The sequence below is a fragment of the Rhea pennata genome, chromosome 4, assembly GCF_028389875.1.
Source record: "Rhea pennata isolate bPtePen1 chromosome 4, bPtePen1.pri, whole genome shotgun sequence".
In the NCBI taxonomy this organism is placed as follows: Eukaryota; Metazoa; Chordata; class Aves; order Rheiformes; family Rheidae; genus Rhea; species Rhea pennata.
In genome coordinates, this window is record NC_084666.1 from 45,863,650 (window position 1) to 45,888,936 (window position 25,287).

Sequence of the window (25,287 nt, forward strand, 5' to 3'; positions counted from 1 at the left end):
AATCAGTGTACTCCTAGAGGACCTTCATTTTCCTACACTTACTCAGGCAAAGTAATTATACAACCTCACTCGGTGAGGCTACTTGCACTGTGAAGTTCTATCTTCCCTAGGGTAACAGTACCAAAATCAGACAGGGCAGCTCTATTTTCCTTTAAATCTTCCTGACCTAGGGTAACCATAATAGCACTGAAAATTAAAAGGAAACAAGAGGAATATAGACATAAGGAGCAGGAGCAGACATTATTATTATTGTCAGTGAGAATTAGTCAATCTTTTTGACCACAAAGCAATTTTATTTGGCCCTTTACTGCATCTTTTTTCTCTGGTTAATTTTAATGATGGCAGATGCATTCTCCATCGGGGCTGTAAGGCTGTGGGACATTGTCCAAGTCTTTAACCCAAGGCCCTGTGTGCGCCTCTCTGGTGAGCCTGCAGGTGCAACCAGCTGGTGTCCTGACACTTCCCAAATGCGCAGGTGACAATCTGACAAACACACTTCCTCCCTTGGTGAACCGTGCCATAACATCCAAGACGTAAGTCACTGCTCAGCACTTAACAGCTGTTAGGTTTTCCTGACAACATTAATGCATTAGCCATAGAGATGTTTCAAGAGTGAGAGCTGTTTAATGAAATCACAAGCCTGTGAGGTTTCTATCAAAGGTGTTTATTCAACCAGAGCACACATCTGCAAGACTTTAAAAGAAGAATTTATCTATATACAAAAGATACCAGTAGCTTGAGTCATGTGCACACTAAATGACTCCACTTGACGTGAAAAGGTTTATGTCTTTTGATTCCCCTTACAGGAAGTCTAATCTACTGTCACTAACATATACAACCTTTGTCTATTTGAAAAGTTCATAGTCTATTACCATGACCAAGCTCAACAGCTGTCTCATTTTTTGCGTGTTCCATTGCTCTTCCTTAATATCACATCAAGTACTTTGACAAAAAAAGGCAGCCCAAAAACTAAAGCTTAAAGTGACTATAAAAGAGACAACAGCAATTTTTAATTTCTGATATCTATCTCTATCTGCTGCTTCTAGGTCTAATAGTAAGGAATAAATTAATCAGTCAAGAATGCATGTGCTTGATAAACTGCTATATAAATTCACTTGTCATGAATTTATTTGTCTTAGTCACTCCCTTCCTTTGCCTCAGTTTTGCAGACTGTTCCTTCAACAACTATGTTTACTCTTGTATATATTAAATTCATCAAACTTAAATTCCATGGTGCTATGAGCTTAAAAAAAGTTATGCCTGACAGCAACAATCTGCTAAGTGAAGCTTACATATCTCCTTGTCCTGTCAGGATCTGCTTTTACTACTTACAAATCAGGATGAAGATACAGGATTAAGAGAATGAATTTGGTGCAAACACAACTTCTCTACCTGACTTCCATGACACCACATTTTATGGATGCTACCGTGTTCAATGTATTAAGAAAGCATTATCACAAACATAGATGCTCTATCCTGGGAAGCTGGTAGGAAATCACTGAATAAAAAAGTCTTGTAAAATAAGAAAGATCATAGAAGGAATGAAACTTTCTACAAATGTTTGTGCTGGAAGAACGATCCATATGTAGAGGATGTCATTTGTATTTAGAATTGAATGAGTTATTCGAGCCATTGAATATGTCATTCTGTTAAACCAGTATGTATACAAAATCCAAGAGCCAGATGTGCTCCTTGCTAGAGATCTAATTCCCCAAAATATCAAGAATGGGAATAGTCACTTGTGGGCTAAGACCCATGTAGACCCCAGCAAAAATCAATTTCTAGAGAAACGTACATTGACTTGAGAATTTTGACATCTCATTTCCCATATAAGTTTCAACTTTGGGAAAGAATATCAAAACAACAAAAACTTCATTTTTGTCCAGGAAAGAGTTTTATATATTTTTTTTTGATTTATGGTATAAGATGTTATAAATTACATTCTAAGTGTCATTTGATCAGAGGAAATTGTTAATCCAGTCTTACAATCTCTATCCATATGAATAAAATAAACTACTTCTGAAAGTCATTTACATGCATGTGAGCAAGCCATCCAAAAAACTCATCATATCTGATTGGTTTCTGAATGCAATGTTCTTTTTGCAGATTTGAATTACGTTGCGTTGCCATGTTTGTCACTGTAACCTTTTTATCTTACAAAAATTATTTTTTAAGCTTCTGGACACCACAAAGATTAATATAGGTTTGGGCAACAGAATTAATCTTTATTCCTCAGTTTATTTTAACCACATTAATATGCTTGCTGGGATTATTTATTTTTCTCAATGTTGCATGTCTCCTTGGGAGAGAAATATTAACCTCACTTTCAAACACATGTTTCTTTGGTACAGTATCAGCTGAAGACTCAGGCTACTACCTAATTCACACTTGTGCTAAGTTCACCATTATTAATTAAGAAGCAAATATTAATGCTCATTTTCATGCCAGAAAATCTTCTGCTTTTTATTCTCAATAAGCCTTCAGATTTTTTTTTGTTGAACGAGGGCCTTAAAAACCCTTTACATTTATACTCAGAGCCTTAAATCCTTATTTAGGCAGAAATCCCATTCTCTTCACTGGGTCTGAAGTGGAAATTTTTTGCCAGGGGTAAGACTGTAAGATGCAGACCTCATGTTCATGTGTTATGACAAACATCTTCACACATTTTGAGTTCTTCAGTGGTGACAGTGTTGAACTTTTTTCACATCCTGCCAACACCAAATAGCTATATTTAGTAATTATTATAATTTAGTAATTTGATTTTAGACCTCATTCCCTGAGTCACATAAGTAATATTTGAAAGCAAATCTTCTCCCTTCTATTTAGATCATGCAAGGTTGGAAAACTGATCTAAATAAGCATCTTAAAAAAAAAAAAAACAAAAAACGAAAAACAAAAAACAAAAAAACCCCACCTCAGTGGTAATGTAAAAGAAGGTAGAACAGAGTGGACATCTCAAAAGAAAAAAAAAGAAAAAAGAAAAAAAAATTATTTTGAAATGTTTTGCTGCCACCTTCTGGAGTTTAATAAAAAGGGATCTCTGATATTTATAACATGGACATCATTTAGTCTTCAACGGCAATTGCTAACATTATTACAGAGAAAGAATATATACATTGCTTATTCCGTACTTCTTAAACTCTGAAGAAGTGATTCCGATTTCACATCCCACCGAGAGACGGACAGCACAGATTCAAACTGAAGGCTTTTTACGTGTGAATAAAGTTTATGCGCTTCAAGCAAAACTCTCAATAAAGGACACCAGTAATCAGCAGACCTAGCATTACCTGGTGATAAAAAAAAAAAAAAAAAAAACAATTAATATCAATTAAAGACCGTGAAGAGTCCTTCACAGATGATGCAGAAAAATCAGCTAATGATTCGCAATTAATTATTAGTTTAAACCTCAGGCTGGTCGTTAGTACTTCGTGCCAGTTACAGCCCTTTCCCCTCTCACTGTGGTGGCCTTTGAAATAAATAAATAAATAAATAAATAAATAAATAAATAAATAAATAAATAAAACAAACAAACAAACAAACAAACAAACAAACAAACAAACAAACAAATGCCTTCGGGCTCTGGCCTACATGTTTTCTCGGAGCGCTTTTCTGCTGCGCACCACCCCCCCACCTGCCAGGGCGCCGCCCGGGCCAGCGCCCGGCCGCCCGCCCCGCTCCGCCGCCCGGCGTCGCCAGGCAACGGGCGCGCCGGTTGGTGGGAGCCGGGCCCTGCGCGCGGCCTTCCCGCCGCCGCCGCCGCCGGAGCGAGCGAGCGAGCGGGCGGCCGGCCGGGCCGCCGCCATGTCGGCGCGAGGCGGCGGCAGCGCGGCCGAGGTGAGCGGGGCGCGGGCTCGGCGGCGGCGGCGGCGGCGGCGGCGGCGGGGAGGGTCGCGGCCCGCCGGGCTGGTCCGTGCCCGGCGTGGTAGGAAAACAGCGGCGCGGGCTCCGTGAAAGCAGAGGTTTGGAAAAAAAAAAAAAAAAAGTCTGTGCTTTGCTGTCCCATTTCTGTGCGTTTTATTAGCTTGTGTGAGAGCTCCTGACCTACTGGCTGCTGTGAGCTCCGGAGCAAGAAATCACAGGGCACTGCGTTGTTTCGATGTTTTCACGGGGCATCTGATGTGGCTGGCCTGCCCGTCCTTGCTCATCAGGAGAAGAATAAGTAGATAAAACCATTACCAAGATCTTCTGAGACTTGCTTTAGCCGAGATCTATGTGGAAGAGGGAGCGCAAAATAGGAAGCGCGCTCTTGGTGGCTCACTCGCTCTCTGCCGCCTTCGCCTCGCGCTAGAAGCCCACCGGGGAGTCCTTCATGCTACGCTGTGAGCTCTCCTGACGCAGAGAGATATATCCAGTTGCAGGAAGCTGGAAGCAGTAGTTCTCTGATGTGAGCAGCATGAATTGCCTGTTCTCCAGGGTGGTCTAAAGATAGTTGCTGTTGCTTGGACTGAAGGACCACCAGTGGCCAACTGGTGCTCATTCCGCAAATGGAGGAGGAACCTGTAAGATACATTCCTTATGAAAAAAAGAAATATAAATTAATATATACAAGCTTTTCTAACAGATCAAAATTAGGGTGACAAGGATTTTAATGTTGTTTTATTTACTCTTCAGTTTCAGTTAAATATGTTAATTTCTGTTGCTGAATTTTACTTATTTGTCTGTAGGAGGAGGGGAATTAGTGTTTAATATGAAGTGAATCTTCCGTTTTGTGTAAAAGTTATTTGTGAAAACATTTCAGGATGAGCCACAAGATGCGGTTTCCACTCGTGCAGCGGGACAGCAAACAGCTGAATACTCAGATGACTTTGAGAGTGACGAAGATGCTGTGTTAAATAGTAAGACAAATAGAATTAAGTATTTTTCCTGTGTTCTTCCCTTTGTTAACTCATTAGTGGTTTACAAAGGATCTTTGTGAATTAGTATGATTTAACATTTCAAGACTTCATATTTTAACAATTCCTAAATCACTCGATCAGTCCTGTCCTTCAAAGTTAGGAGCTGAATTCTCCATGGCATCAGTGGCCGTGCCCACCCAGTAGACCAGACACTGTCTGTGCTGCACCCTACAGTTGCAATCTACAGTTTTATTCCTAAGCCATATGTTAACTCTGCACCTGGATGAAACAGGAATGTGCAGTACTGTAGATGAAAGTAGTTCATGTGGGCAGAAAGACATAGTGTTGTTTAATTGTTTCCCAGGTCTAAGCAATCAAGAGAATTAGGGCAAGACAAGCTGCACAACAGGCCTACCTGGCAGTGTGGACAAAACCATTAGGAACATGTTTGAGCTGGCAGTTTTTCTTGGGTAATAGTGTATTTAATATTTGGTGATATTTACATTTGTTCTAATAAGATCAGTTGAGTGGCTTGCCTCCTTGGTATGGTCTTGCATACTAAGGGAAATACGAATCTTAAATATCATAATGTATTTTTAAAAGGACTTCCTGTGTGTAATACTTGCTTTTTATTCACAATACCTGAAACATCCTTTACAAGTTGGTGAGATGTTTTAATTTCGCCCTGCACACAAGCTTCACAAGAAGGCTCTTCTGGCATGTAATAGGTTACTTAAACTAATGTGACATTCTTTTGTCATCTCCCTTGAACATCATTTAAACACCGAAACAAAGTCAATTATTAACAATATCCTACAGGAGGATAAAAAGGGTTTTTTAAACATATATGAACCATAGCATTGGGGCAGAGAGTCTATCCAGTCTGAGCTAGGCCTCTATCCAGGTAATTTTAGATGAGACAGAACAAAATATAAGAGGTTATTATTAGTAAGGATTCTTAACTTGTTTCTGCTTCTTATGGTACTGGAGATAAAGCTTTTTAGAAGAGATTTAAATTGTGTGACAAATGAGCATTAACTAGTGAAGATTTGAAGTCTTTCCTATGCATTGGGTCCAGGAAAACAGATGACAGGAAAGGAAGCAGAGTCAGTATCTAGTTTAGTGGCCTTGAGGGGATAGGAGGTGCAGAAAAAAAATGGTCAGAGATTTAAGTCAGGAGAGTGTTATAAGACAAATGCATTTGAAATATAGGAAACAGTTTCTATGTCTTTTTTTTTTCCTATTCATCTCAAACAAAAGTTGGTAATGAACTATTTTCAGGTACTGTGGAAGAACTTCCTGGAAGTAATTCAAATATTGAAAACACTAAGAAAATGGTTACTTTTGAGAGTTCTCTCTCAGCTGAAGATTCTTCACAAAAAGTAGCTCTGTTGGAAAATGAAGCTGCTGATGACTTGACTCTACCATTTCATGAAGAGAAGTTTCAGCAAACAATCATGTTGGAAAGTGAAAACATATGGGATGGCAAAAAAGATAGTGAAGAGGAATGTCTGGAAAATCAAAACCAGGGTGATGACAGAAAAAATAATGAGGAGCGTTCAACGGCGGAAGTACCACCACATGATAATAGTGAGAGTGACCACTGTAAAGATTTGTGTATGCCTGAACTACAGAAGGGAAGAGAAGCGATTACACTGAATCAAGAGGAAAACAAACCAATACCAAAGCAAAGAGTGCGCAAAATAAGAAATGCGTCCTCATCAGGTGAAAAGAAAGCATTTAAGTATTGTTGCTGCTATTTGCTTAGGCATATTACAATATTTTAAAAGTGATGTTATAGTTATTTGTGTTATATATATGTTTTATTTTTTGCTAATTTCAGCTGCTTTGGCTTCAGAGAGTATACTTAGTATTCTTCTAAAAATTCATTGTCCAGTAATCTCTAACTGCCCAAGAGGGAAACTGAGCAGATACAGGTCAACTAGCAAGAGGTTCCTTTCTGCCTTTTCCTTTCAGAAGATTAAGCAATAGCTGTTTGGGTACTTGAACTCCATGTCTATGGAAGTCCATCCCTGTGTAAGGTGTGGGAGGGCTCCTCTGGATGTGCATGGCACAGAGACCCATGTTCACACAGTGTCCACAGCCTTTAGTGGAATGGTCCTTAAACAGGCATCCCTTTTCTGTGAGCAGTAAGGTTGGGCCACCATGTTGGCAATACAGTGTTGAAGCTGTGTAATACAGTATCAGAAAATGAGCTGTAAACAGAACATTTAGGAATGGGATGAATATTCAAAAGATGAGTTTAGTCGCATAAAAAAGAACTTTAATGTTTCATTATAAGACTGTCCAATGTCTTTTTTTTTTCAATATGGAAAGCAAAACTAGGAGTTTTGCTAATGGACTATATGTATTTTTACAAATCTAAAGTGTCATAGAACTTCATACCTTTTATCTGATTCCTGAAATGGGGAGAATTTGTCTTGTGCTCCATTTTCATGGGTCTTTTGTTTTACATTAAGAGAAATTTATGGTTGGTCACTAGCAGTGATAGAAGATTACAACTTTGAAATTGATAGTGCATGGTAAGTGGTATTGACTAGGTTTAGTTTTTCTCCCCGCATGATGGCACCAAAGTGCTAGATATTTGCATGTGCAGTAAAGCTCTGTGAACACCTTTCTTTTATGGCCAGTAGGCCTGTGTAGCTTTAGCCTGGCAGAAAAAAAGCTTAAGTACTCTTTTTTTTATTTTTATTTTTTTTCCTGTGAATTTCAGAAGTACAATGATACTAGCATATTGCCTTAAGTCACCAACCTTGTAACTTTTCTTATAGTAGATAATTTGATCCCTGTCCGACTGAGGAGGCCACTTACCAGAGCTTAATGAACTTGGCCTGCTTGTTTGATGTTCTTGTAACTTACTGCATAGGAAATATATCAGTGCACCTGTGAGGAATATTGTTGTGGACTCTTAACTCTACTGTAAACTTCCCAGAAGTTATATAATTAGACTTTACATAGCTGAGTATGCTTGCTGGACACTGATAAGACTTTAAATTGGCACAGTGATTCTCTGTTTCCTGCAATAGGTTTGTATGAGCTAGGACTTAATAAAAAGTAGTTCTGTGGCAATGTGTAGACTTAGATGCAGATTCTACATGGTCAATACGTGTTAAAAAAAGGCAGGCAGAAAGCTGTACAGTGGCTTGATCTTTTGGTGGCAGGGTAGAGAGAAGCAAATATGAGAGGTATGGTTGTTACACAGGAGGAGGCCAGGGTCCAACCTGTCCTGCTCACAGAGTCCTGTGTCCTGTGAGAAACTGTTCTGTGGTAGTTGTGCAGCTCAGAGTGACTGAATTGTAGAATGGATGGAGACATCAGTGAGGAAGCTAGATATAAACTGAGAGCCTGCCTCTTAGACTGTGTTTTGCATGATATCTGTTTCTACACAAGGTTATTCTGCTCTGCACGGTGCATGGAGAAGCAGTACTGTAGTAGATAAAGAAAGTAAAGCAGGGAATGAAAAAAGGTGTTCTTATAAATACAGAAGAGAAAGTTTATTTTACAAATAGCACTATTATAAGAACTCTGTAACTGATAAGTACAGATAAGTTACTAGAATGTAGTATCTATATATGCACAGGATAAGGATAAATGAAAAAATAAGCTTAAGTATATCTAGAGATTATTTTAGAAGCTTGAAAACTTTGATTAAATTAACTGAAAATATTTGAATCTAGCTTGACAATCTAGTGTCCCAGACTCAAATTTCTTTAATTAGATATAATCAAAACTATAATATTAATTTTCAGCAGAGAGTATCAGCATTCCTTCATTAGATGACTGTTACAAACCATCACCTCAACCAAGAAGTCTGCTGAGAAAAAGTGATCCTGTGGAAGACAATGATCTTAATATGTCAGAAGAAAAAATAACTTCTAGAAATGAATTGTCTTCATTTTCAGCACCATCATCCCTAACTAGTCTGAATGCAACATCTGAGAAAAAAAAGTTTACTGAAAGCCCTGATCCTGAAGTAAGAGCAAGAATGGAGAGTATGTATGTATATTTCTACCATCTACATTAGAAACTTTTGAGACTATCTTTTATTTAGTTAATAACATTTTCTGTAAGAAAAATATGAGTAGGAGCAAATGTCTTTCCCAATGCCATTCTTATGGTGAGGAACAAATTAGAGAATATCATTCTTTTTCCTACTAACTTAAAATAAGATTTCATCTTAGTGATGCTCTTCACCCTTTTACAAGTATGCTTATTTTGTTTTTTTTTCCTCTGAATATAAAACAGTATTACTACTTCTCAGTTCTAAACAAACACTTTTATCAGTGTATTTTAAAGTCAAGTTAAATAATTCTGATTTGTTACAAATCATTCACTTGTTTGTCACTTTCTGGTCTAAGGGTCAAAGACTAGAAGGTACTTCACCACCACTTTCCATTCATTTTTACTTCCCATAATAAAAGATATGGAGACTCCAATTTATTGATGTGTGGAGATGCATCACTTCTAAAAGGTATAACTTAGATGTGTACAACTAGAAAAATAATGTTAGTATTTTATACCTAAGTATCATTTAAAGGTCTATAATTCTTCTTGAAATCAGTGGTGTTCTTAATTTCCTTTCTATAGTATTTCAGTATCCTTTCTTGCCTATGTCGTCTTCTACATTTCTGAGATGGGCCTGGCCATTTTCTCGCAGTTATTTCTAAGTACAGTATAATCCCAGGTATTTAGAAATTGGGATCTAGAAGCATGCCAGGAATGAAGAGAAAGAGATCAAGAAGAGAGTTTGTACTTTAACTTATCAAGTATATGCATCATTGCCTAAGTATCTTTTAGACTTAAAATCAGTCATTTAAATTTTCTCTTCTTTTGCAGTCAGCATGACTTGGACAACTCTTTCTGTTCCTCCTGCATCTTTTCCAGATGCAAAGTTTCGTACAAACTGTGCAGACTAACGTTCTTTTATTTTTCTGGATTTGTGAATCCTTAACAATTTTTTTTAGATGATGTGCAGACTTGTAAATCTCTGGAGTTCTGACAATGTCCACTGAACGTGCCTTTCTTAGTCCTCCTTTTTGAGATGTTAAAAATAATCCATGGACCACAGAATGAAAACTGTTGCAATAGACTGTTAGACAGCTTTTCTGTTTGCTAAGGGAATCATGCTATAGGTACTTAGCAGCACGTTAGATTGGAACAGGTATGTATTTTATACTGTCAGATTCAGGGAGAAAAATGCTGTTGGAATGACCTGTGTAATGTCTCTAAAATACAGCCTAATTAGATACGAAATAGGACTTGGCCTGAAGTACTGTAGAAAGGTGAACAAAAATTGAAAAATCAGGCAGGGTATACCAAGTATTGAGTAGCAAGTACACTTCGATCTGTGTTTAATTTCAGTTCTTTTTTCTGTTTTGCTGATACTTTGAAATAGAGAATGCCTTTGGTATAGCCTGATGCTTCTGAGCATTGCTGCTGACGCAACACTTAAGGAGAGATTTGGGGGCACAGGGAAAAGGATGTGAGCTGTAGTGTACAGGAATGGGTAGATTCTCCATATGCAAGGATAGCATAGGAGAAAGAGAATGATAAAGGACATGGTTTCAGGGCAAAGGAGAATATGAAACAAGGACATGGAGTCTGCCAGAGAAGTGCCAGAGAAGAGAATGGAAAAGAAGAGTAGGTGTTTAACTTTGATGCTGAAGTGTACAGGTGAAAAGATTCCCATCAGACTGATCTAAACTGATCAAAATTGTATAGTTCGAACTGGTAAAGAAGGAACTACAATACTTACATGTTTTATGTGGCACTTTTCAGCAAGCCATGGGGAGATTAATACTTAGTATGTGTTTTGCAAACAGCTAAATTGACTTGCAGATGAAATTCCTTGAAGTTCATACTACAAATCACTAATAGTCAGCAGTAAATCAGCTGTCGCCAGTATCCTGTGCACTAAGTGTTGCCACTCAATTACAGTTGTACTGTTTCTAATACCTAGAACTTAGACACAGTTGCACAATCTAATAGGTGTAGAGTAAAATAATAGAAGTTTACATATCAACAGAATTTAGAAAATGATTCACAAATTCAGAATTCTGTCACCCTGAATTTATCTCTTATCACTGTCAATCTGTGTTAAATTTTTGACATTATTAGCAGTTGTCACAAAAAAGTCAGTTGGAATTTATCATAGCCTTCCGTGGTTTGTGTCTAAACTGTTCTGCAAGTTTAGATCTCTGTATTAATGACAGTTCCAATCTGATAAAAAGAGCTTTTAAAGTACTATTAATAAAGTGGTTTGTAACTGACCACTTTAAGCATATATTTAAATTAAGGTAAGGTTTTGTTTTGTTTAAATCTCCACCCCAGCATCTTTCCATTATTTCCTCTTGTGTCCAACATCCCCAAAAAACATCACACCAGAAAAGTAGTTTTTCACCTGAATTATCATACTGCAGATACATTTGAATCAGAAATATGGTCAGGTAATGAGGAATTTGTTCCTCATTCATCCAGATTTTCATAATAATTCACTAGATGTCAGAATAGTTCTTGCTATGACTGGAATGTTTTTTTGCTCTAGCTCTTTGCACTAGAACTGTGTTTGAGTGGTGAGGCAGCCAGCAAGTTTTGTCTTTGTCATGGCCTTAGATTCTATAACGTGTTTGCCACTCCTGTGTTATACTTAAATATATCGCAAGGGAATACTCCTGTCATTAGTCCACATACTTCTTTAGAAGAAAATATACAGAAAATGCATTATCATGTATCAGATTTAGTTTCATAACAGATTTTTTGTACTACAAACATAATAATACTAAGAAACTATGAAGTTCTCATTTATATATTACCTAAGTGATTGTGTCGTCTTAATTTGTTTTTCTTCTGTTAGATCAAGATCAGAGAGAGAATATCAGCATCAGTGATTTGAAACTGGAGGATAATACCGGAAAATCCCCTTCTGTGATAGAAAAAATGATGACCATGGGGTACGAGAAAACAAGAAAATTAGAGAAGTCAACAGATAACAGTTCAGAAAGAAAGGTGCAAATCGTGGAAGGGCAAATAGTAACTGATACGATACGGGATGTGTCAATGGATGATAAATCTGAACATGTGGAGGTAAAGAACATTTCAGAGGACTCTGACAAGGTATCTTTCATATGCATTTTTACCATTGCTTAGAACAATGTCCTGGAAGTGCGGTGAAGTTTTGTAAAGAAATTTACTGTTGGTACTTTACATGTACAGAATTCTGGTACATGCACACAAGACCATTTCCAGCTTCTGGAGCTGATGCTCTTAAAAATTATCAATAGTTTTAAGGAAAACATAGGGAATACTTATTAACATATACACAATACCTATATTTAAAACAGCTCAAGGTATTGAAATTTGTGTTCTCTATTCTTAATGAATATCGTTATCCAATGGAAAATGTCAAATCTCTATTTTAAGGTTGGCTGAATTGAAATGAGCAGTGTGTATTACTAGTGGGTGGAATCCATGGTGCAGCTTGAGTGATGCATATGAGTGATGCATATGATGCAATGCACTTCATGTTTTATTGTAAGAAAGAAAATATGTAGATATATATATATATATATATGTAACTGCTAAAGCTAAACATTAAAATAAAAGAATGCTCTTATGCTAAAAGGAGAACTACTGGCTACTTGGGTTCTTTTTATTCCTTTGTATTTCTAGACTATAGATGGTATTTCTAGGTAATACAAAGAAAGGTTTCTAAGTGCCATTCTAAAAAGATACACATATTCTGAAAGTTGTTTACTTCCTTACTGCGCGCTGTACCCTTTCTATATTAGATTGACTTTCTTGCATATGCACTTAGCATCCTTGTTAGCTTGTAAATTCTTTGTATTCCTGATCTATTTCTGTTACTTGAGGCTCCTTATATTTTCTTCTCTTTTCGTATTTCTTAGAAACAAAGTGAAACTAAGGAGACTGTTCCACAAAAAATGAAAGCATCTTCATCTGACAGGTAAGAGGAAAGATGCTATGTAACAGTCCACAGTTCCAAAACATAAAATACATGTAAGTACCCTCAGAATGCTGATTTTCTCTCGTTTTTTGTCTTTTTTTTTTTCATTGTTGACAACCTCTTGACTGCATGTGGAAAACACCCTAGTAAATGTGGCATGTTACGATAATCCCTGCTCATTATCTCTGTTAGATGAGACACCAAGCCTTTTATCAAAGTCTATGATGAGCATTTGCTAGTGGATCCACCAGTGAATGCAGTCCTTGGTACCTTTAGAGGTTTTAAGCTGATTTGTATATGAAAGCATAAGGAACTTGTAAACTTTCTTGGGCTGAATATGTTGCGCAATGGCTTGTTTTGCCAGTGATAAGCTCCTGAGAAGAAAACACGCTTTTTTTTCTCCTCTTTTTCAAGCATGTGAAAGCAGAATTACAGTAACTTCTGGCATGCAGTGAATAAAAAAGGACCGCTACTTGGTATCAACTCCAATAAATGGAAAGATCGTTTTACTGTGTTTGTATCTTGGTATCTTTATAGGTCTCTGTCATCTTCCCACATAAAGAAAAATGTGAAAGCTGTTCCTTCATCTACAGCTGTTTCACCCCAACACTTGGGAACATTAAAGGAAGATAAGCGCTTGCAGAAGCACAGTGCAGAAATTGGCAAAGCAGACAGTTTACGAGCCGCTGTTTACCAGGTAAACCTTAACAAAACCAAACTATGCCTGGAAAAGTCCTCTCAGAGGAGTGAACACCCTTTACTTCTTTGAAGTCGGAATCTCTGATTATATTACTTGCATATACTTAAAGAGTATGAATCCTTTTATTTGACCATGCCTTTTCGTCAAATTATGAACTGAAGAGTTACATGACAGGGACATACTGTGGCCCATAATTCATAGAGGTGTCAAACTGTTTTCAGATATGTAAGGTAGTTGTCTTTGTTTCTGTTTTTTCTTAAGAAGTGTGTAGTTTGAAGTTACTTTTCCTGGTATGTTCTCTTCAAATGACATTTATGAAAAGTGAGAACAAGTTTAGTATTCTCTCCAAAAGAATAATCTGTGTGGATTTTGCATACAGTTTTGTTGCAGTTAATACCTGGGTTCCAACAAATTTTTATCACTAATTAATTAATTTTTTTCCCACCCAGATTTAATTAACAAACAGGGCTCATATTGGTATGTGTTTGTGATACTGTTATAATTCTAAAACAAAATATAGAACCCTATACACCATGTCTATTTTGTCTTAAATTAAGCCTGTTTTATCATTAAAATTTATGGAAACACTTTAGCTGTAAGCAGCTTTTGAAACAGATAAGCAAACCTTGAAAATTTGACCCTGATTCTGCCAATGGCTTGCAACACTCTATGGGTGCTTGTAGTCTCATTCTTCCTAGTTGGATTTTATTCTGTTTAATTTTAGTTATTAGCAGGAGACAGAAATCTAAACAATATTCCTATATCTCAGATTAGCAAGAGTTGTTATTCCATTCTTCTTTTTCATCTTTTATATTTATGCTTATGTCCTGTGTGTGTGTGTGTGTGTTTTAAGATTAAAATTTATGACTTTTTTGATTAAAATGTTTGTGTGCTGAAGATCCTCAGAATAATGTTATTGGAATCAAAACTTATTTTTTCATATGGGATAATTATTTAAGTAGCACATGGAAAAAGTAGGAGTATTTTTGGTGGTTATTATATTGATACTATTTTAATAATATTAAGTTGTTTTGATGGAACTTTATAGTTTAAAAAGACTTTTGAAGTATAGAAGTGTTTTAATGATTCTTCCAGGACTGGCTGGAAAAAAAAAGAGTCTTTCTACTGGAATTAAAGAGAATTAAAAAGAAACAAGCTGAAAATCTCAGGAACAATATTGAAAAGGTTTGTTTACGTTCCTGTTTTGAGAGAAGCAGACTGTAATTCTTCGAAATAATGTCATCAAAATATTTGTTGTTGCGTATTAGGAAAAAGTCTTTCTTTTCTTGATTGAGGGTGTGCACTGCTTTTTGCCTGTTTATGTCAGCTTGTCCCACTTCAAGGTTTATGCTTTTTTCTAAATAGCATAATGTGAGCTGAAATAGTATGCGGTACGTCCTAATTCTTACAGTTGCAAGGGGTTTATGGCTAAGGTTTCTGTACACATTTGTCATGTTATAAGTGTGCTTCTTGGATTGAATTTTCAAGTTTGTTCATAAAGACCTTGGGATACTCTTTCTTTTAGCTGTGAAGTTTTAACTTGTCAAGTCAGAAAATTGCAATCTCAAAAGATGTAATCTACAACTATAGTTTGAACAGTACGTATGCAATTTTTAGTGTCAGCTTTTAAGTATTAACTAAATATCCCTCATTATTTTCCTGTATTTCATACTCTTTTGCACACATATTCCAGAAGTTGATCGCATCATTTGATTCTTAAATTAAGAATGAGCAAAGAAGGAAGAAAAATTCTATTAATATCTAAGTATTGTTTGTAATGTGTGTAAATCCCTTTCCTTTTCTTTGTTACTCAGTCAAGTGCTACATTTGAGAATGAGTTTAAAACATACACTTTCCATTACAGTTACACTGAAATATTCTTAAATATTAAATATGTATTTAAATATGGACTGTTATTTTCAATATAGAAAGAAGCTATTAAAAGAGAAGAAGCAATTGCATCTTTTGAAGCCTGGAAAGCAATGAAAGAAAGAGAAGCAAAGAAATTAAGTGAAAAAAAGAAACTTGAGGAACTTGAGAAAAAGAGAGTAGCAGAACAGGATGAGGAGAAAAGACAAGCAGCACAGAAGGTAGTGTGAAATAAATACATTTCAGATATTGTTCAGGAAATAACATGTTGAGAACAATTTTGATTAATCCATCAAGAGATGGAAATAAACGAGATTCTAAAATCTGAACATGGTTCGTTTTGGGGGAAAGCTCATAGTAGATTCTATTCTGTGCTGGAAATGTGTAATGATTAGATTTGCACACAAATAGGCATTTTTCCATGTTTCAATTTTATGCGTTGAATGTAAAATAAACTCCATTTCCAAAGAACTGTGTTACTGTCTGGGAAAAATAATCCTTTTTTATACAGTGATATCAGCTTCTGAGCAATGGCGCAAACAACTATTCCAAAGTTGGAATGTGTAGAAATATTAAAAAAAATACTAACCCAGAATAAGCAAGGAAAGTATTGACAAAATATGAAGGGTAAGATTGCTAATGAATCTGTTTTCTTTAGGCATTCGAAAAATGGAAAGAAAGGAAAGTAGAATATCTAAGAGAGCTAAGTAGAAGGGAGAAACAGTCTGAAAGAATCAGGAAGAGAAAAGAAGAGGAATTTGTTGAAGAAAAGAAGAGAGACAGCATTTCCGCAGTTGAAAAATGGTATTATCATACTGGGTTTTGGACTAAATAATCTCCCAAACATTTGCTTAAAAGCACTGGATCTTGTGTGAGGGCTTCATGTGCTTGTGATTAGGAGAACATAATATACTTGATCAGGCTTTTCAGGGAGAACAGGCATAACAATAAGAACAAGCTATCCAGCCCCTTTCAGTTTTGTAACTTGAATGCTTTCTTTCCCCAAAGGCCACTGATTAAACCTAGGCACAGATATTGCAAGTTAGAAGTCAGATTTATTGAGTAGTGTCATGTCTATGCATTTAACTTTATAATTTAATACTAAGCTGTAGGAAGGAAAGTAAACCTTTCTTAAGGTTTTATTTGTGCTTTGTGCAATACAGTGTATGAACCTAGGTATATTGAGCAACAGATGGATGTGTCTGCTGAAGGAATTCTTTTCTAGTTTTACAAGTCCAGATTGCAGAGAGCATGCACAGCTTGCTTTTGAAGCTAATTTTTTACGTGATACAAAATAAGGGAGAGCAGTACAGAAAAGATGATGCTGTAATAGATAGGACAGTAGATTCATGTATACCTCAGTGGTATCAGTGGTATAATATATCAAGATGGACTTTGAAGATTTCATAAGCTTTCTTACCAATATATTCTCAGTCTGTTATCAAATGCATAAAATCTCTTCTGACTACTCCCTTTGGTTAATCAGTCACAGGCACAGCATTGTTAAATTATAGACTCCTGTTCTTCTCTGTCATACAGGAATGAAAAAAAGGAGGAATATCTAAAACAAAAGAAGGTAGAAAAAATACTAGAGAGAAGAAGGCAAGAAATGCAACAGGTGAAGAAAGAAGAAAAAGATAAAAGGGCTATGGAAGAATATGAAAAATGGCTGGTAAATACTTTTTATGCACTTTGTCAAAACCAAAAGGGTGAGTGAGTAAGAATGAGTGTTTATACTTTTGTATTGTAATCTTCAAGTTTTTCAAGCTTTTAGGAAGGAGACCAGATGATGGCAGTATTATGTAACTAGTTCCCCAAAATTCTTGAGGAAAATGATGGTAAAGTACAGTGTGCTTGATAATTAGCGTACAAAGAAAATATCTTTCCTCCCTATGTGCTATTGAGTTTTGAGTTTCATAGCTGTCATTTTTTCCCATTCAATATCAAGAACGGCCATCTCTGAAAGGGCCAGCTCACCACAGCACTGAACCACCAAAACCTAGCAGTAGCACCAACTGCAGAAGTGAGGGCATTTATATTCAAGAAAATTTTTAGAGCGGAGAATTCAATACCTTAAAATAGTTTTAAGCAGTTAGATTGAGGTTTGAAAGAGCTGAACTCTTGTGCTCCCAATTTTATTATTTCTGCAACAGCATACTTTATTCACAGTTTTGAAGCAGGAAACTAATAGTCTGGTCCCAACAATAATGCAGTATTTTCTCCTTGCTATAGAGAGGCAAACTAGAAGAGAGATTGTTAATATTCTTAGTATATACTGCTTTCTCAGAGACATGTGACTTGTGAGATAAAGGAAAAATGAAGTTTTTCATCTTCACTGCATTATGGAGTCATTCAGCATAGTAGCTTTCTGTGTTTGAATGTGTTTTTGCTGTTGTCTCTCCTCCTTGCAATTTCTGGCACACCTCCTGTATATAAGGTTTCTGTTGCCTTTCATACTAATGGGATCTTGCAACCTAGCTGTCTGAAGGCCCTTACTAGGATTCATTTGTACCGTCAAGAGCTTAGAAAAGTATTTTTCTAAATACTAGAGCCTCTAGTGGGCTTTCTATTTGTTCTCCAGGGATAAATGAGAACTGAGGCAGACAGACATACATGTTTGGGTTAGATTTTAAAGGGAAAATCATCTTGTACTTTGCAAACTCAGAAAATGTGCAGTTACCTCGAAAGTTACAGCCTATGCCTATTTTCCTTTTTCTTTCTTCTCAAGCCTTTTTGGTCTTAGGCTTGAGTCTTTTAAGACCCCGTTTTGGAATGCCTTTGATTTCTGTAGTCGTTGGTGACAACTGTTTTCTCTGGTCCCCTTTGTAAAGTGATTTCCAGCTCAGTTTTGTCCAATGATCAATATCCATTCTTAAATTCTTAAGTTATTTCTTGCTTAGTTAACCTTTCTGATCCCTAAATAAAGAAGTACTTAAGTGCTGTGTTAGCACTTTGCCTAGATGTGCTCTGTTTACGAAGACTATCCTCAATTTACTTAGTCATACCAAAGCATGAATGTTGCCTGTCATGGTGCATTGTCTTCCTTGTTGCTTTGGACTCCATATAAAGGGGGGGGAAATCGTTTTTTTCAGGAATGAAATCTGCTGCTTAGCACTGACTCCCTTATGCAAAGTATATAGAAATTCCCTAGATCATCACAATTTTGCTTCAATTAGAGTATTAATAAAGGATAAATTTTAGTAGAAGGAGGAATAACCAGATCTAAATGGGTGTACACATGGCTGAATGGGAGGAGCAGCTGTTGGAGGATGTGATAGGTACCAAATTGGTTGGCAGAGGTATCTCTAAATTCTTTTCCAGTGTCTGTGTGAAAGTGAAAATGTTCACCTGGAAAGGAAAGGTTCAGTGACATCTCACATGCCAAGTCTTTACACTCCTACTTCCTACAATTATGTCCTTTTCTGAAGCTAATGTGCCTTTATTTGAAACAGTGTATCAAGCATCTGTTCATCATGTTATTTGGCCAGAATAGTATTTCACTTTACATAGTAATAGAGAAAATATATGCCTTCAGTAAACTGCAGGAGAAAATAACTTGTGTAAGTGAAGTTGTCCATTTATTATCAAGGGAACTAAAATAATACTTGCATATGAGTAGATCAGTTAGCCTCAAAGCTGAGAGGGCAGAATTGTGAAAGGCTTTAAGTACATTATTTCAAGGATAGTAAGAGGATTTTTCTTTGAAGAGGAATATTACCAAGGTAGGAGTAACATAGAAGAATTCTAGTATATTTTCAATAACAGTAGCTAGAAATAAATGTGAGAATTAATCCTCCACTTTTCAGAAGCAGATGTTGGCCATAATGTATGGGTAAAACAAAGTTCAGAAATCTCCCTGTAGTACTTTTAAAATATAAGAAACATTCTATTTTTATGTTAATAGAAATTGTGGTGCTCATGCTTTTAGAGGTCATTGTGTGAATGTTTAAGCTAAGTGTGTAGTGCAGTGCCTTTTTAAGGCATGAAAATAAATTATCTGAAAAAGGTTATTAATTCTTGTAAAAACAAACATAAAAAGGATAATCTTGACTTGAAATACTTCAGTCTGGCTGAGAAAACTTAAGCTTCTTATTTTTGTTTTTGATTTTTCTTTCATAGTATTTGTCTCTTGCTATTCACCAAGCACTTTTCCAGCCAATCTAGATGTAATGCTTGATAAATCACTGCTTTTTACTTAATGCATACCACCATCTGACACTTGTCATTGACATGCACCTATTCTGTGGAGTGGAATGTGGAGCAAAAACTTGCAGAAAGTTTATACCAGCAGCCTAATTTAGTTTCTATTGTTTTTAAGAAGTTAATCTGTTTTTCTGTAAGAACCTAGAAAAAATGTTAGTATCCTAGATACCTGTTAATGTTTTCTATTATATGTGGTAATTGTTAAGCTGGTAAGTGTTGATGAGAAGTAAGGCAGCATTGTGCATTCTTGCAGATTTATAATTCTTGAAAAAAATCAATATAAGACTACATGCTGAATTAAAAGTTTAAACTTTATCTTGAGGTTGAGCATGATCAACACCTATTTTTGACATTCTAAAGCTATTAAAAACATCAGGAAATGAATGTAAGTTGCACTGGATGAGTCTCATGGATTTGTTGCTTTTCTGGGTTAGAAGCAGCTGACATGAATTATTCATTTCATATGGTTTAATAAGATCTATCTGCAAATACTTTCTATATTGGAATTTTAATCTCCTGGCATTGCAAAATGTTAGAAATATGGCTGTTATTATTCTTCTTAAATGTTCTAAGGCTTCTGTACTACCTAAAATTCAATTATTATGTGGCAGTCATACTGCCAAAGAATGTCAGCTTCACAGGATTTAAGTGAAAAACTTACTGGTTTTACCAGACTGTTGAGTAGGAAACCTCCATGGAGAGGGCAAGCCATGAAGTTATCTAATGTATGATAAGCTACAGTTTTCCTCTTTCATTATTTCTGCTATAATTCTCCCATTTGCACACATACTTACTTATTATCTTAGGAAAGATTTTGTTCAGATAGGTGAACTGTGGTCAGGACTAGTACGTGAAAAGCTTTGTGTGTTGGAGTTAGGGAAAAAGTTAGTGGCTTGCTGGCAAATTTAATTTTGTAAAACTCAGCTAAATTAAACCAAGAATATTTGCTTAGCATTGTAACATTCAGAATTGTAACATAATTAAAAAGTCTAAAGCAACTTTCACTCCCTTCCTGAGCGTATGCTTTATTTCTAGTTTGGAATATTCAAATGTGAATATACTGTATAACATGTATCCAATAGAAGTGCTTTATAAATAAAATATGCACGCTTTTGTAACATGGTATTTCTCAAGCCATTGCCAATACTGCTACAGTAAGCCTCAGTTTTAAATGTCAAATACAGATTTGGATTCTAAGATTGGCACAATATGACTAAATTTTTATAAAAGTAAATTTGCAGAATATGTGCAAATACTGCAAATAGGAACATGAATCATATAGGTGTTCTAGTATAGAGCACATTCTTCCAAAGCTCATCTGTACTGCTTGCACGTATCTTGTCTTCATTTTTGAAGAATACTGGCAGTACAAATTCCTTTTCCTCTTAGGGCACTGATCTATTCCCTTTAAAAATTCCCAAAGTAGCACCTTGAACTTGTTCTAAAGACTGAAAGCCGCTAGTTGTGTTCATTTAAGGAAGATTTGTATGACAGAATGAAGAGAATGAAAGGGAAGGATGGCAGAGATGAAAAAGGAAGATCTTACAGTGCTACCTGAGGCCAATTTGTCTTGATTATTTTTTGTAATTGAGGGAAGATAAGAGTTTATGGGGAGAGATGATACTTCAGTTCATCACTTAGTCTTATAAGAGGTATCACTTTTATTTAAAAAAAAAACATTACTTCTCCATGCAAACTTTTCCCTGCTAATATTCAGCTTTACTACTACATCATGAAGTAGTTTTATGTTTCCTTAGCCAGGTTAGGCACTCATAACTGAACTTGATCTTCTGATTTAAGTTAAGACCTGATGGAGTTGATGTTTCAGATGTCACACTGCTTTGTATATCGCATGTAAAACTAGTATTAGTACAGTGCCACCAAGAGAAAATATGCTCTAAGCTTCCAAGAGAGAAACTATGATTAGTACAACGTATTTAGCATTGTGATCTAGGTACCCTCTTAAAGGAAGTGGAATTTGAAGAATTATGATGAAAATAACAATATACAAAAACAAATACATTAGTCTACTATGGATTCTGGTGTGCTTTTTGTCTGATAGTGCACAAAAAACAGCTCATCTTTGAAACACTCACCTTAACCCTAAAGGATAGCATAGTCTGTATATTGAATTGCACAGGATGACATCCCTAAAAGGGATGCTGTAAGCTCCAGAAGGCAAATTCTCATTGCTTGTTAAATTCTGGTTTTACACACAAAAGGTATAATAGCAATTTTTCCATTTCCATTTTTCCATTGGTGGAGCTCTTTTTTTGACACAACTTTCTGTTCTTAGGAAAAGAAAGAGAGGAAAGAACAGCTTGAGAAGAAGCAAAAGAAGCTCAAGGCTGTCCTTGTGGATGAAGCACCTTCTCCCTGGAGCCCACCTGGAAAAGTCACATATTCAATAAATTATTGAGTAGTCTGCTGTCTTCTGTGGGGAAGGTTGATTAAAGTGCTGACAATGGATAGTCGTTGTATCAGTAACAGCTGATTTTCACTAACTCTATAATGAAAGTTATAATCCTTTCTTTTTGGTTTATTTAATCTCTGGAGTTTAAATAGATCAGTTGTCGCTTTTCATTACTTTTAGCAAATATGCTAATTTCTTTAATTCTATAGTTCAGCTTAGTTACTTCATTCCTTTTTTGGTGAAAGTGTGTTCAGGATCTGTAAGACTGGACTCTGGCATTCTCTCTCCCAGTAGGTAGCAGTTTACATAGCAGAACAGTTCCGCTTGAGTCACTGGCAGCACAGTGCTAGTCAGCATGACAGAACCTCTACTCAGAATGAATGGCCATTTGCTCAGAATCAGGAAAAAATATTTTTAAGTCTTCATAATCAGAAAAGGTTATTTAGAGATTTATAAACAATTAAATGATGATTAGAAGAGGATAAGCACAGTACCAAGAGCATAAATTAAATACACAGTGCAAAGACAGCTGAGGCCTCACTCACTTAACATGCAATTTCTGAAATGGATGCATCCCACGAGCAGTTTCTATGCTTTGCTGTACTGTAAAGAACAGATGACTTGTTTGAACTGCTTCCCTTTCCTCATCTGCAAGTACAGTAACCATGAGTTCAAACCACTGTTGAGTGGGGGTAGTTGAGAGGCAAAAGTATCTCTGGTTCTTATGCAGTAGGTAGGAATGAAAATTAAGTGTGGAAGCACTGCTGTGTGAAGGGAGGGAAGATGGCAAAGGAGATGGTGGTTGTCTTGTTGCAGTTGAAAGACAACAATACTCGAGCAGTATGATAGAATACCTTTCCAGAGTCAAGCAACTAGCTACACAGAACACATTTAATTCTTATTTTACGCTATGAAATGTAAAAATTATTTTCAATTAAAACTGCATGATTTGTCTTTTAAGCAAAATACAGCAGTCAAAACATGCAGCCATGTAGTGGCACAAATGAATTAAACTGGGGCCCACATAATGGAAAATGGTTCAGGACTCCAACTATAGCTATTAATCCCTTTTCAGGTCTTCATTTACATGCCCCTTTTTCCCATTTCCTTCAGGAAACAGCTATTTTAGAAGCATATTTTGCAGTTCACATAAAACCTTACATAAATCTGCAAGAACAAAACACTGTTCCTTTTATGAGGCAGCCTTTGACACTTAAAATGATTTCTTGGGACTTAAGAGTTCTGTTGTGTTTGTATCCTATCAAATAAACCCCTCCTAAACATGTTTTTGCTATTGCTAATGAGCTAGTTGCTGTAGAAAGTTATTAAAATTCTTTCAGTCTTTTCATGGCTATTTGCCTCACTGGAAACAGCAAGGCTACAGAGCTACTACTTTGAAGTGAGCTGTTTGCCTACTGTCTAAACTCAAGCTGTTGCTGATTTGTATATTTCCCTATTTGAATGTTAATAATCACTCCAGATTTGTTCCTCAGTATGTATTGAAAAAAAAATCTATCCCTTAAATTACAGATGTATTTTTTCAGATGAGTCCATTTCCCATAGAAGCTTTCAAGGGTGAAGATAACCAGCTAGAGCAGCTTCAGTGACCAACCAAAGAGGAAGAGTAAAATTGCAGGTACCAGCGGGAGAGACAGCAGAATTACTGTACTGGCAGAATACAACAGAACTTTTACCAACTCAAAAGCAACCTATTCAAATTTTCTGGAAACAAGTTGAACACTCACAGGCATTGAGGCTAGAGCAGCCACATGCATCATATATCCACTTAAGCTTCTAGCACTAGAAGCCTTAAATTCAGGCTTAGTGCCTCAGGAAACTGTGGCTGAAATTTCATGGGAGGATGCAAGGTATAGCAGACAGTTCCATGTACAGCTATCAACAGACCAGAGGAGTCTGAAGCAAATCATGCAGTCGCACATGAAACTTGGAATGCCAAGTTACCAAGCTCTTTACTTTTGTGCACTCCAGCTAGAGCAAGTAAGGCAGGTCCCTGTGCTGACAGACTTATAGTTGAGACTTGCAGGTGCAAATGAAAATAATGGTAAAGGCAGTAGCAGAGATGCAGAAGGGTTTGTGACATGCCTGTTCCTAAACTGGATTATGCATCCTTATTCTCTTACGGCCTTTAAAGGCTAGAAAATTTTTGACAGAAGTGGGAAGATGCTGGTCATGAGATGCTGATCAGAGTGAGATATCTAAAACTTATATAAATTCACACCTCCTCAGTTAGATGCTGAAGATCTGTAGACATGCAAAAGCAGTTGATACAACTGTTTACAATAAAACTTTCAGAGCTTTGTCTAATTTTACATTGTGAAAACTTAGACATGTTAAAGCATGATGCAAGCCTTGCATAAAAAATAAACCTGAGAAATACATATGTGCATTAACATTAAAAAAGTACACTTACCCATTTGAGTAATTCCTGTTAATGTATTTGATGACAGAGCAACAATATTTTGGTAATTAATAAAGTGTATTTTAGTACAATGGAATCAGTGTCTTCATCTCAGATTATGAGATTTTATTTAAAGTTTTTATGCATTTAAATGAGCTAGGTGATACACTAAGCACAACCCGTTGTTTCATCACTGTTGATATGACAAATAGACTTGGAACTATCCCCCACTGAAGCTGGAGACTGCTGCAGCTCCCTCCTCCAGCTCCTTAGCCTGAACTTTTGCTTGCTGCCAAACCAATGCACTCACAGAACACAGAGGCTCCAAATAATGAGCATGGGCCTGCTGGATGGTCACTGCCTCGCCTTCCTCTCCCCTCCCCACGTATTTTATTCAGGTATTAAGGTGTTAAATTGGCATACTAAAGGGACAGGTTGATGACCTAATTAAACTTACATGTACAAACAGAGCTGCTAAAAACTGAAGTGCTGATATTTGGTCCAACCAAAATGTACGCACACGGCAGGACTCCTCAACTCTCTCTCTCAAGCTGTCTCTGTAGAAGGAAGTTTATATAAATCATCTAAACAAGGAAGTAGGATTACATGAGGGTAGTAGGTAGCTTTCCAGTTCTAACATTCTGGTTAAGGAAGACTGTGCACTGTTCAGTCATTTCTCCTTCATAGTCACAGAACTTAAGGCCATTAGAGCTTCTCTGTGCATCATGGGTTGGTACATTTCCCTTAGTTATACGTATATTGAACCGAGTCACTTGGATCTAAAACATTTTCTACCCTTTTCACTCTATTTAAAAGACAAAAAAAAATGCTAGGGAAGCTGCAGCTAAGACAACTCATATTTGC

The 25,287-nt window shown here is 36.4% G+C and overlaps 1 protein-coding gene and 1 long non-coding RNA gene across 7 annotated transcripts; one reads left to right on the forward strand and one right to left on the reverse strand.

The window, feature by feature from the left end:
- Positions 1–1,958: 1,958 nt before the first annotated feature.
- Positions 1,959–4,493, reverse strand: LOC134139446 (uncharacterized). The gene is made up of 3 exons (XR_009958159.1): positions 4,042–4,493; positions 3,132–3,287; positions 1,959–2,708 (listed from the first exon to the last, which is right to left on the reverse strand). It is a non-coding gene; the product is annotated as an uncharacterized LOC134139446 (long non-coding RNA).
- On the forward strand, positions 3,759–24,472 carry MAP9 (microtubule associated protein 9). 6 transcript variants are annotated; one of them, XM_062573836.1, is made up of 13 exons: positions 3,759–3,834; positions 4,022–4,499; positions 4,739–4,835; positions 6,117–6,560; positions 8,606–8,848; positions 11,710–11,969; positions 12,761–12,819; positions 13,357–13,516; positions 14,615–14,704; positions 15,448–15,609; positions 16,047–16,192; positions 16,928–17,060; positions 21,888–24,472. In XM_062573836.1, the coding sequence occupies exons 2-13, from the start codon at positions 4,485–4,487 to the stop codon at positions 22,008–22,010; spliced, it is 1,932 nt and encodes a 643-aa protein (XP_062429820.1). In that variant the 5' UTR covers positions 3,759–3,834; positions 4,022–4,484; the 3' UTR covers positions 22,011–24,472. The 6 variants fall into 6 exon arrangements, with proteins under 6 accessions (XP_062429820.1, XP_062429823.1, XP_062429818.1 ...); XM_062573839.1 differs by having other exon boundaries at positions 4,022–4,384; XM_062573834.1 differs by lacking the exon at positions 4,022–4,499 and having other exon boundaries at positions 3,775–3,834.
- Positions 24,473–25,287: the final 815 nt, after the last annotated feature.